This window comes from Ochotona princeps, chromosome 1 (assembly GCF_030435755.1).
Source record: "Ochotona princeps isolate mOchPri1 chromosome 1, mOchPri1.hap1, whole genome shotgun sequence".
Lineage (NCBI taxonomy): Eukaryota > Metazoa > Chordata > Mammalia > Lagomorpha > Ochotonidae > Ochotona > Ochotona princeps.
Genome location: NC_080832.1, coordinates 106,108,705 through 106,121,492, shown reverse-complemented (window position 1 = coordinate 106,121,492; position 12,788 = coordinate 106,108,705). Strand labels below are relative to the sequence as shown.

General features: G+C 54.8%; 2 protein-coding genes across 2 annotated transcripts in view; one reads left to right on the top strand and one right to left on the bottom strand.

Moving 5' to 3' along the window:
- The window catches only part of C1H6orf132 (chromosome 1 C6orf132 homolog), a 31,337-nt gene extending 20,352 nt beyond the window's left edge, over positions 1-10,985 (bottom strand). The window contains exon 1 of the mRNA XM_058662996.1: positions 10,631-10,985. Coding sequence (XP_058518979.1) covers positions 10,631-10,775 — 145 coding nt within the window. The 5' untranslated portion in view covers positions 10,776-10,985. The remainder of the gene's footprint in view (positions 1-10,630) is intronic.
- Positions 1-12,788, top strand: part of CIMIP3 (ciliary microtubule inner protein 3) — a 216,296-nt gene that overhangs the window by 188,324 nt on the left and 15,184 nt on the right. The window lies entirely within an intron of this gene.

Sequence of the window (12,788 nt, the reverse complement as noted above, 5' to 3'; positions counted from 1 at the left end):
GACAGCACATTAGTATGACCTCTCTGTGCCTCACTTTCCCATCTGTACAATTGGAGTGTGGCCAGCACATAGCATGCTCAACACACAGTGTCCCTTCCCCCTACCTAAGGAGGATGATACTGAAGTGATCTGGCTAGGGTGCTTGGGCCTGTGTCTACTGCAGCAGGAGAGCTGAGGGAAGGCCCCTTCTCCCCCATGGCCTTTGACACTCATGGCTCACACTCATGGCTCACTCGGAACAGAGCAGGAGGGCTCAGGCCCACTCAGTAGGCTGTGCGAGATCTTCCCCTGCTCTGTAGCCAGACAGGAAGCCAAAGAAAAATCAAAATCTTGAAGAACCAGAATCCGAGTCCCTGGAACCTGGAACTGGCCGGGAGCACTCTTCCCCCTTGCAAGGGAATGGAGGAGGAAATTGCAAGAAAGCCACATTTATTTTATGATTCGGTCCAAAAAACTCTGGCTTGTGGGCTTGGCGGCGTGGCCTAGTGGCTAAGGTCCTTGCCTTGATCCCATATGGCCGCTGGTTCTAATCCCGGCAGCTCCACTTCCTCTCTGTCTCTCCTCCTCTCAGTATATCTGACTTTGTAATAAAAATTAAAAAAACAAAACAAAACAAAAAAAACTCTGGCTTGTCAGTGAGATCCTGGGAGCAGACTCCACCCACCCCAGGTTCCTACACAACCTCCCTCGTGGCCATGGAGCAAAGGGGGCCCTGACAGGGAGGCTCCTGTCCCAAAGCCGGAGGTGGGATCTCCAGCTGGGCATTCAAGACTCTTCCCCCTTTCACAGGGCACCCAGGGCGGGGGCCAGCCCGCAGCTCAGCCAGGCCCTTGCTCAGTCCGGGCAAACACGATTCCCCAGTCAGCCTTGCCAGGCTCCATGCCCAAGGCTGCTCACCCAGATTGGCTTGGGCCCGTAGTGGGGCGCAACAAGCGTGCAGACGCAGCCAATCAGAAGCAACCAGAGAGAACACACACAGCTGCCACCCAGAGAGCCACGAGGTTCCCTTCGTGCGGCCTCCAGAATCCCTTTCCTGGGCAATGCGGTGCACATCTACATAGGGTTGGGGTGGGATTCCAGCCACACTCCCTCCAGGCACTCTCAGATGATCTTGTTTAACCTTGACAGTTGTCAAGGGGGCACAAGAATGTCCTCTCTATGGCCGAGTACAGCTATGATGACTGGGACAAAAGTGTTTGGGAAATGCATACCTAAGCCATGCCACAAAGCTGGTACCTACAGCAGTGAGAGGTCAAACACCCTGCTCAGCATTGTTCTAATCATCTTCCACACCATCAGTTCATCTGATGCTCAAAACAGCCCAGGCCAATTGGCACAATGGTTACCCTCATCTTAACAGATGGGAAAGTGGAGGCACAAGAAGTCAGAGAACTTGCCCGAAGCCTCATGGGCAGGGCTGAAGCCAGGGAATTGGGGTCCTGCCACTTACACAACTTGGATAGGGGCAAACAGGCAGGGGTACAGTCCTTGGCTTTGGCCAAGGAGAGGAGTAGCTGCTGGCTCCCAGCCAAGCAGGGGTCAAGGCCGTGACACTCCACAGGCATGCTTCTTGCGGCCTCCCAGGCTCCATGACTCAGCCTGACTCTGAGGCATGGCTGTTTGGGTCGGCTGTGGCTGTTAAAAGCAGGGGAAGCCTCTCAAAAAGATGTGATTCTCTATCACACAGCAAGGGTGTGGCTGTGGTCGACCAGAAGGCCAGGTTGCTCCCAGTACACCCTCCTCACCAGGCTCCTCTAACACACTTCAATCTGACTTCTTGGAACCAGGAGGTGGCCAGAAGCAGAGGGCCCATGGGAGGTGGACAGCAGGTCGGGGGGGCGGGGGGGGAGAGATAAGCAAGTGAAACAGAGAAGGTGTGGCTAGAATCTCCCCCAACCTTTCACAGTCCCTCCTACCTGGCCCAGATTCTTTGTGGTCAAGAACAGCTATTAGGTGAGGCATGCGTGGCCAGCACTAGGGACTGGATTCCTTCAAGGGTTCAAGGTCAGGACTAGGACTCTCCCAGCCTCAAGATCAAAGAGCAAAATCAAAGGGAAAGATAACAGAGTCCAATCTTGGGGAGTTTTCCCATGGCTCTGCTAGTCTCAACAAGGCCAGGGAGGTTAGTTAGCATGGATCATCTTCCCAAGTAACAGCTGAGGAGCTGGCCAGGAAGGTCCCAGCATGTCCTTGCCCTACCGAAGGCAGGAGGGGAAGGGCTGGCTGGATGGCTTGTGCTTGGGGACATATGCGACTGTGCAGGAGAAAGGGCCCTCACCCCAGCAACTTGCCCACCCTGAGTCTCACCAACTCTGTGTCTGCATTTATGCATGCCAAGGACCAAGATCAGAAGGGGCAGTAATGGAACATTCCAGAATGATTCAGAAGACTGGAGACACGTCCAGAGGAAAGCAGCACCTTCGAGAGAACCCAGGGACAGTCCCAGGAACCAGGAAGCAATGTGAGGTGCCAGGAACACTGTCCAAGCAGAGCCCAACCCCACATAACCCACTGCTGGCAAGACACACATGAAAGACTGTTTAATCAACTCCCCTACAAAGAATGCAACAAGGCAGGCACTCGGGACTTCTGCATCTGGATCAAAGCTGCTCTGTGTCCCAACTGTTTCCCATCCAGTTGCCTGTTCAGGCATATCCTTGAAGGTCGCAAGTGATGGCTGAGGTACTTGGGTCCCAGCCCCTCACACAGGAGACCCAGATGAAGCTACTGACTCCTGTCTCCTGCCTCCTGTCTGGCTAAGCCTCTGCCTGCAGCCAGCATCCCATATGGGCACTAGTTCTAGTCCCCGCTGCTCCACTTCTGAGCCAGGTCCCTGTTTATGGTCAGAGAAAGCAGTGAAGGGTGGCTCAAGTCTTTGGGGCCCCTGCACCGCATGGGAGACCCAGAGGAAGCTCTTGGATCCTGGCTTTAGATCAGCTCAGCTCTGGCCATTGCTCTGGAGAGAACCTGCAGATGGAAGATCTCCTCCCCTTTCCCCAGTCTCTCCCTCTCTCTCTCTCTCTCTCTCTTATAACTCTGTCTTTCAAATAAAAATATATTTTTTAAAAATGCCATTTAATCTACAAACACCTGTTTCCAAGAGAATTCATGGTGCCCAGCATGAGGGCTGCACTGCAAATTCCAACCAACCTGGTGCAGGCAGCACCTGTCCCTCCTTCCACTTCTGTCTTGGAAGAACCTGTCCCTGCTGTGCCTGAGAAGTAGCTGGGCTGCAGCAGAGGCTGCCTGGGGCCAGAAGGAGGCGGTGGTCAGAGACACCCTTCCTTGGCCCACCTCCTCATTCAGGATGCTGTGGGGTCAAGGCTGAGTTCGGGTTCCAGTCCTTGCTTTATCGCCTCCCTGTGGGACCCTGGGAACACCACTATGTCAGTGAGGCTGTTCCCTCCTCTGCCAGTGTGGACAGTGGTCCCTCCTGGGTGGGCTGGTACAGACTTGCACAGTGCCTGGAAGGTAATCAGGAAGACCATCATCTTCATCATCATAATTGTTTTATCTCTCTGTCTCATCTTACCTTCTTTCCCCATATTTTTAAAATTTATTATTATGTGAAAGGAAGAATTACAGAGACCTTCCATCTGCTGGTGTACTCCTCATATGGCTGTAATGGCCGGGGCTGGGCCAGAGCCAGGAGTTTCCTCCAGGTCTCCCAAGTGAGTAGCAAAAACCCAAGTACTCAGGCCAATCTTCTGCTTTCAAAGGCGCATCAGCAGGGAGCTGGATCAGAAGTGGAGCAGTCTAGACTTGAACTGGCACCCACGTGGGATGCCACTGTTGCAGGTGGCTGCTTAACCCTCTACACCACAATGCCTGCCCTCTCTGGCCTTCATCCACAGAGTTTACACTTTGAGTCAGTGTGTGTTATTTGCAAATTACGATGAACACCTGTACCCAAGGAGGACAGCCACCAAGAGAGGCAGGTCATCCTTGGCTCTCCTGATCAGGAGAGTTCCTGGCACATGGGGCTGGCCCCAACTGCGCAGTCGATACAGATGAGAGCCTGAGGCCCACAGCAGGAGGGGACAGACCAAAAATCTCAAGCAGGGAAGAGGCTGGGCTCCAGACCTACAGAGCAGGCTCAAGGCCCCTCCTCACGGCACATGGCATGAGCTTTGGGCACGCATCTGTCAAATGGGGGAGGCTCGGCAGAAGCTGGCGGCTGGTGCCCACTGCCGCCACCTCTCCCTCTCACCTTTCTCCCCAGGAGAAGGCGCCTCAGCAAGCCTTCTGCAGACCTCTTTATCCAGAGCCGAGGGCTGGAGGCCCGCCCAGGGCTCCACCTTCCCTCCCTTGGCCCCACAGCTGCCCAGTGCTCCCAGGGAGATGGAGATCTGACAGTCACTTATGCATTTTCCCCAGCTCCTACCCAGGTCCCAGCCAGAGACCATGATTCATTAAGTCTTCTTACCACTGAAACATCTACTAGCTCTTAGGCACGGATCGTGCACCAGGCACTGTCCCAGCTTTTGCAACCCTGTTTTGGGGAGTGCTACTCTTCCTCCTGATTCACAGAGAAGGAACCAGAAGCTAAGAGAGGCTGGGTTCTGTGTCCACAGTCCCGTAGCAGGTGAACAAAAAGGGGCCAGGCCTGTGGTCTGAACTGGCATAGCAGAGAGAGGGGTCCCCCCACCTCTCTCCCCTCTGTCTCCTGCTTTTGCAGAGACTTGCTGAGACCTGGAGTCACAGCTGGCTTCCAGCCCAAATCCCCCAGGTAACACCTGTCACTCTGAGGTGGGCAGGAAGGTTGCAGGTGTGGGAAGAGAGCTGCAGTGATGGGGTAGGGACCCCCAAGTGGCCAAGGACACCTTGATGGCCTCAGGAGCACTAGTGACAGGTCTGGTCAGATTGCAGGGGTTTGGGAGAGGGGCAGGGACCTTAGCCTCGGGGAGCTCCTTGCCTTCACACAGAGTCAACCCAGGACCCTGAAACAGACCTCACTGTGGACACACAATGGGGTGCTCTACGAGGAGGGGCGCCGCAGTTTTTCCTGGAAGCAGCTGGGTGGCCCCCCAGGAGTGGAACCAGCAAATGATGTTAATGAGGCCCTTGCTTGCTAATTAGCAGTTCCACATGACAGAAACCTGAAAAGGCCAGTCTGTTCCAGCAAGCCCCAGCAAGCCTGACCAGAGCTTTGACCAAGGGCAGAAGGGACGCTGGAAATGCTTAAGGCTGGGCTGGGGCGTGGGGAGCCAAGGTGGAGGGTCGGGGCAGGGGTGAGTAGGGGGGATCCTGGGTGTGGGAGCAGCTCCAAGGACTCCCCTCAAGGGGGAGGCTCTACTTCCTGGCTGAGACTTGCCATTCAAAGTGCACAGACCAGCATAACACTTTCACTTAGAGGTCCCCCCCACACTCAAAGCCCAATCCCAACAAGATTCCAGCGGCTCTGCTTCGCAATGACTTTGAAGCATGAACTTTCAGAGAATTCCCTCCAAGCGGGCCTCCTCCATGGAGACACCACGAGCAGTTTTTAGCACAAAGCCCAGTTCACTAACCAGTCTCCCATCATTGCGATTATACACTATCCCATGTTACTTTACTGGCAGTGTGCCAAAAGGCACACCTGTAGTTGATTTGCAGGGGTCCCAGGGAGGGCCTGGCTTTCTGGAATTGAACTTCAGCAACCGGAGGCGCTTATGTAATGGGCAGTGGTAAGGGTGTGGAAGTGTGTACCAAGTGGCGGCAAACCACAGTGCACCTCCGGGGACAGGAGTCAACAAAAGTCTCCTTCACACACCTGCCCAGCACAGGTCAGCTTGCAGCAGGCTGGTGCCAGCCTGGCCCTGCTCGGAATTAGGTGCATGGCCTGGGCCTCCGAGGCCTCTCACCCCTCTCTGCCTGGCCTGAGAGAAGTCAGGGTCAGGGGACCCCAGCAGCAGGTAGGCACCCCAGGGGAGAACTGGGCTGGGCCATAGCTCCCCAGCTGTAGGCCCTGCCAGGTGTCCTTAGGAGAAAGAGCTCGGCTCCAAGTAGAGAAGGAAATTCCAGGAGCTTCACATCTTCTGGAACAAAAGACAGCCAACCCCCCCTGCCCCTCCAGAGCCTGGGCCCCTGAGAAACTGCATTTGAAGGGGTGGTGGTGACCAGGGTGCTTTACATTTAAAGGACCAGGGCCGTCCTGCTCTTGGAGTAGGGGGCAGGTGAGAAGCCACTCCATTCCCACAAGAGGCTAGGGAGGCGGTCTGGATGCAGCCAGACCCTTTATCCAGGGATTTACAAAGCTCCACCCCTGTTACTTCTGGGGTGGGGTCTTCTGAAATTCCCAGCTGGGCTGGGAGGGCAGCGGGGCTAATTAGGATTGCAGGAGGCCTCCTTGAAGACCTGCAATACCTGGACGAGCTTTCCAGAAAACCGAACCGTTACCTCTGTCATCTGACCACAAACACAGCTGGAGCCACAGAGCAAGAGGCTCCTTCTCACACACCCCCTAGGCTGACAGTCCCCCAGTCCCCTTAAGCCATCCCCCAGGGCCAGATCCCTTCCAAGAGCCCTCTGGAATGCTCATCCTAGCTCCTTGCAAACTTTGAGATGGCCTCCCCTGCCTCTGCTCTGCAGCGCTGTGGGGAAGAGGAGGAACAGGTAGGGACAGGAAGTGCTGGGTGCTGGGACTGACTCGATGACCGTGAATCACAGCAGGCTTGACAAGCCAGACAGTGAGGAGTCCGGGCCTCTGGGGGCTGTCAGGGCAGCTGGGCCAGCCAAACAGAGACGCAGCTACCAACACCAGGCTGGCACAGCTGGCTATGTTCTAAGGTGATTTCACTGACCCAAACAAGCCACGAGTCAGATATGTGCCAAGGCCACAGTTTGTCCATCTTGGCTTTATACCATTTATATATTCATTTAGAAGGCAGAGTGACAGGAAGGTATCTTTCATCTAGTGATTCACTCCCCAAATGGCCACAACTGTCCAGGCCTGGGCACTGTCCAAAGCTAGGAGCCAGGAGCTTCCTCCAGGTCTCCCACATGGGTGCAAGGCCCAAGCATTTGGACCTTCCTCTGTTGTTTTCCCAGAAGTATTAGCAGGGAGATGGACCGAACATAGAGTAGCTGGGACTTAAGTGGGATGCTATCTTTTTAGGGGTAGTTTACTCTGCTGTGCCACATCCTAGAGAATTCTTTTTAAATGCTCCCCAAAGGTATACCATGTTAGACCCTCCTCCACCAGGCAGTCAAACACCACCCCTATTGAGTGGCTGAGCCCACCTTGCTGAATGAGGAGGGACCAGAAGGTAGGTCTGACTGACATCCCCACCCTTTCCCAGAATCCCCAGGTTCAGCATGGGCTCGGCCTCCTCCATGCCCACTGGCACCAAGGAGCCATCCTCCTGCATGCACGCTGGTTTCCACCCCTCCCAGTGCAGGCAAGGCCAGGCTGAGTCATCAGGAGACCCAGCCCTGCCCTGGGGGCCAGGAGGGGCTGTCCTTCGGGCTCCAATCCTGCCCAGGCTGGCGAAGGCAGCAGCCGCCTGAGATGCCCAGACGCCAAGTCCACCTTCTCTCACCAGAGAAGCCAGACCGTCGCAGCCTGCATAGTCGGGAAGCTCCTAGAGGCATGTTGCCAGGAAGAACACCCCTTGGAGGAGCACATGTGTGTGCAGGGAGATGGACAGGATGATATTCCCAAGGCAGACACCCCTCACATCAACTTCTTCCCCAGCTGCCTTCGGCCACAGAGTTGATTCACAGGCTGCTCTCTGCCTGCCTCCCGCGGATGGGCTCTATCTTGCCTGGGAGACTGCGGAATAATGAAAGTTTAAACCCAGACTGCAAGGTCCGGCATGATGGCTCAATTGGCTAATCCTCCTTCTTCAAGCACCAGGAACCCATAAGGGGACTGATTTGTATCCCGGCACCTCCACTTCTCATCCAACTCCCTCCTTGTGGCCTGGGAAAGCAGTAGAGGACGGCCCAAAGCCTTGGGACCCCCGCACCCATGTAGGAGACCGGAAGAGGCTCCTGGCTCCAAATGGCTCAACTCTGACCACTGCAGCCTTTTGAGGAGTGAGCCAGCAGATGTAAGATCTTTCTTTTCTCTAATTCTGCCTTTCCAATAAAAATGAAAATAAATCTTAAAAAAAAAAAATAAACAAACTAAGATTGCAGTGACTGCTGAGGGGCCGCAGCTATGCCGTAACAGGTTAAGTGCCACCATCTGCAATGCCCAGTGGGATGTTGGTTCAAGTCCTGGCTGTTCCACTTGTTTTTTGTTCCTTTGTTTTGTTTTGTTTTTTTAGATTATTTTTATTAGAAAGTCAGGTATACAGAGAAGAGAGACAGAGAGGAAGATCTTCCATCCGTTGATTCATTCCCCAAGCGGCCACAACGGCTGGAGCTGAACTGACCCGAAGCCAGGAGCCTCTTTCTGGTCTCCCACGCGGGTGCAGGGTCCCAAGACTTTGGGCTGTCCTCGACTGCTTTCCCAGGCCACAAGCAAGGAGCTGAATGGGAAGCGGGGCCATTGGGATTATAACTGGCGCCCATATGGGATCCCAGTGCGTTCAAGGCAAGGACTGGTAGGCTACTGCACCGGGCCCCCTGTTCCACTTTTGATCCAGCTCCCTGTTAAAGTACCTGGGAAAGCAGTAGAGGATGGTCCAAGGGAGTGGACAAGAGTGAGTCTATGGATGGAAGATCTCTCTTTCATTGTCTCTCCCTCTCTGTCATTCCACTTTCAAATAAATAGATTTTTTTTAAAGATTTATTCATTTTATTACAGCCAGATATACACAGAGGAGGAGAGAGAGAGGAAGATCCTCCGTCCGATGATTCACTCCCCAAGTGAGCCGCAATGGGCCGATGTGCGCCGATCCGATGCCGGGAACCAGGAACCTCTTCCAGGTCTCCCTCGCGGGTGCAGTGTCCCAATGCATTGGGCCGTCCTCAACTGCTTTCCCAGGCCACAAGCAGGGAGCTGGATGGGAAGTGGAGCTGCCGGGATCAGAACCGGCGCCCACATGGGATCCCGAGGCTTTCAAGGCGAGGACTTTAGCCGCCAGGCCACGCCGCCGGGGCCCATAAATAGATTTTTAAAAAAATGTAATAAAAAAAAAAAATGAGTTACCAGATTGGGGCTTCTTTAAATGAAAGTGGAAAAAAAAAAAAACAAACATTGAACCACTGACCCGTGCACTTAAGAAAACCCTGGCTTTACTGTTTACAGCTGTGTGACCTCAGGCAGGTTGTGTAACTTGCCTGGACTCTCCAGTCCTCTTGTCTGTCAGACAGGAGAGACAAGAGTTCCTGGCTCTAGGAGAATTCAACAAATTAATGCCACCAAGAGTTTCACCTGGGCAGCTTCCCCTAAGAAGGCGACATGTATCCACTATGAAATGTCTTCACTCAGGCCTGGGAAGGACACAGGCCTTGTGGCCCCTGCCAGCACACCTGGTAGCGGCCAATCCCAACTCGTGTGGCAACCTTGCCCGTGCCCCTTGGCTGCTGCTCCTGCTGTTTGCTCTGCTGGGAATGGCCTTTCCTCTCAGCCCAAAGTCTGGCACCATTCAGAGGTCATCTCCCTGCACCCCCGGCACTTTGTAACTTGGAGTCAGCCACGGCTCAGGAAGGGGCTACACAGCTCACGGTCAGTTCTGTTCACCTCCAGGATACTCTGTGGTTGCTTGGGCCACATCCCGTTTGCCCACTCTCAATGCAGCCTTTCTGCATCCCAGCCTTGGCAGCCTGGGTACTGAAGTGAACCCATCAGCAGGAACCAGGGCTGTAACAGCCTAGGGCAGCACCCAGGGTGGTAGAGGGGGTAGTCAGAAAACCAGTGAAGATGACAGAATGGTGATGCTGAAGGCAGGGTAGCAGAGTCTGACAGGTGATCTTCTTTTGCCCCAGAAGGAGCCCCCGGGCCAGGGATCCCCACTCTCCCCACAGCAAGAGTGAATGGAAACCATCAAGTGGGGGTGGGGGCTGGAGGGCTTCAAGGCTGATTGAGGAGCTAGGGAGAGTTCCTTGACTGTCCCCTCCTAGGCTCCTCCATCCCCAGGATAATCGAACCAGTAGCTGTCATTTCAATAAAGAACTTCCGGTCACATAAGCAGCCAGGTAGACCAGTTAGTAGTGACTCCAGTTAATTGTCCTGGACCTCTCTTGCTCAGAGCCTAAGTGTGTGGGCGCACAGGTGCCAGCTTCTTGCTGACCATGTGAGGTCAGGGTGACCCAAGAGAGGAACCGCTCCCCTGCACCCCCAGTCCCCACTTTTGGGGCACACTTATGATTGGGGGGATATGGGACTGGGGCAAGAGCACCCTGCAAACCCCAGGAGGCCTCTCCAATAACCCAAATATCAACCTCACCGAGGAGTAAATAAACATCTGGTAAACCAGCCTGGGACCAGAAATTGAGGCGGCAAATTTCGCCCACCTCGCCACGCAGGGTCGGCTCTTGCCCCCGATCCTCGTCTTCGCGTCCCTATCCCCGCCACTCCTGGGCGGCTCCTTCTCCTTTCCCAGCGGCTCCCGCGGGTCCCACGGTTTCCACGCGCGGCTGCCCGCCCGGCCGCCCACCGCCCCGCGCCGTGTTCGCGTCTTCCCGGGCGGCAGTGCTAAGTTCCGGGAGCGCCCGCGCCGGTCCCCAGCGCCCTCCCCCGTCCCAAGCGCGCACGTACCAAAGTCCCGGGTCGTAGTCTCCGGGGCCTCCTGGGTGAAAATCCAGGGCGGGTTGGTGGCATAGAGAGAGGTGGCGCCGGGGCTAGCGTGTTTCTTCCCGAAGAGTTTGCTGAAAGTGCCCTGCACAGTCTGGTTTTTTTTCATGCTGGCCGCCGCAGGCCGAGCGGGCGCCGCGGGCACCTGCCCCGCTCGCCCAGCCCTACCCCGCGTCTCAACTCCACGCGCGCGCGCGCGCCCTGCCCGGGGGACCCTACCGGGCCATGGCCCCCGCCGTCCTCCCCGCCCGCGCGCCGGCGACAGGTGCTGCGGGCGCCGCCGCTCGCCTGGAAATGCGAGCTTACCTGGGCAGGTAAGAGGCTGCGGCTGAACTCCGGCCCCGCCCCGCGGCAGCCGCCCCGCCGCCCAACTCCCCGGGCCGCATTCCTTCCAGCCTCCTTCTACAACAGGCCATTGTTGGCACGGCCCGGTGGGCTAAGGACCTCCCCCGGCCCGCGCCCCGCCTGTAAGACGAACCGCCCCTCCCCCAGGCGCTCCAGGCCCGCCCCCACCCCCAACCCCCTCTCCGGGGCCAGGATGCGGTGGCTACATCCCGGGGTCAATGTGGGCAGTGGGGTGAGGGGGAGGGGAACGACGCTTGGGGCCACCCCGAGGACCAGGGCGGCCGAAGCCGGCCTGTCAAAGCATCCTAGACCTGAGTCCACGGGCACCTGTCTACCTCCCATAAAGAAACCCAAGTGAGCCTTGCGCCGTTTTCGCTCCCAGGGGATCGCAGGTGACTGAGGCTTGGCTGTTTCGTGCCTCAGATTCTCTAAGGGAATATATATATATATATATATATATATATATATATATTATAAATATAGTATATGTTTATTTATAATATATGTATATATAATTTTTAAAAATTATTCAAACTCACTTGGGGGTTTGGTGTTCCCCAGGACACCTAAGCAGGGGTCCTTGAAGGTGACGGTGGTCACTAGTCCACTGGAGACAGGTGACCCTAGGTGAAGGATCTGAGGGGAGAATCTGGGAAGGAGGTGGGGGATGCCTCAATGGCAGTGTGGGCAGAAGCTGGAGGAGTGGTGACCAAGTGGCACTTCTGAACTCCCTGCCACCTTTATGCTCCTCTCCAGGCAGAGCGGCCAAGGCGTTTCCCCTGCATCTGTTACCTGGAAAAATTCCATTCACAGAAAACTGGAAAAGATAATTCTGTGATCCCCTGGGTGTTAAAACATATGCTAATGGATTCTCTTCTTACTTTCTCTTGTCCTTCCTCCCCCCCATACACACACACACACCAGTTGTGTGTTTTAATTTTTATGTTTTTTGCTGAAGATTGGAAGCTGTGAACATCCTGGCCCACCTATCATCTTCTGTAGTACTTTAAAATAAGATTATTTTTATTTTTATTTGAGAGGCAGAGTTAGAGAAGGAGAGGGAGAGCGAGATCTTCCATCCTCTGGTTCACTCCCCAAAGGAATGGAACCTGTAGCACATGCTATACAGGATGACAGCACGGTGGTCATTTGGGAGAAAGCTGACATGGATAGCATGATCATCACCTGTCATTCACTCCTTACTGAAAATTGTTCCATTGCTGCTCCAAATGTCATTTTATTTGTTTGTCTTTTCCCAAAGAATAATGTTTTTGGAAGGCACAGACAGCCATCTGCTTGTTTACTTGACAGATGGCTGCTACAGTGGGGGTTGGACCTACCGGGTCCAAACCTGGAGTCAGGAACACTTCTGAGTGTCCCATGTGGGTGGCAAGGCTGAAGCACTTGGGCCAGCTGCAGCTGTGTTCCCAGAGGTGCATTAATGGGAGCTGGATAGGAAGCAGATAAGCCAGGACTCAAATGGGTACTCCAATGTGGGGTGCTGGAATTCCAGGCAGCAGCTTCACTAGCCATGCCACAATACTGGCCCCTCATTTTAGGGTGTGTTTTTTTTTTCTTTCCTAATCAGTCCAATCAAGACTCGCCCCTTACATCTGTTTGTTTTGCTTTTTAATATCTTCAATCTTCTGTTTTTGTTTGTGGTTGTGACAGTGACATTTCTGGACCTTCCCCTTCACTGCTTTACCTTCAGGGGACAAGATGAGCCCAGCCTGCAGGGTCTGTAGTGTGATGTCATTGATTCCTAGGTATCAGGCAC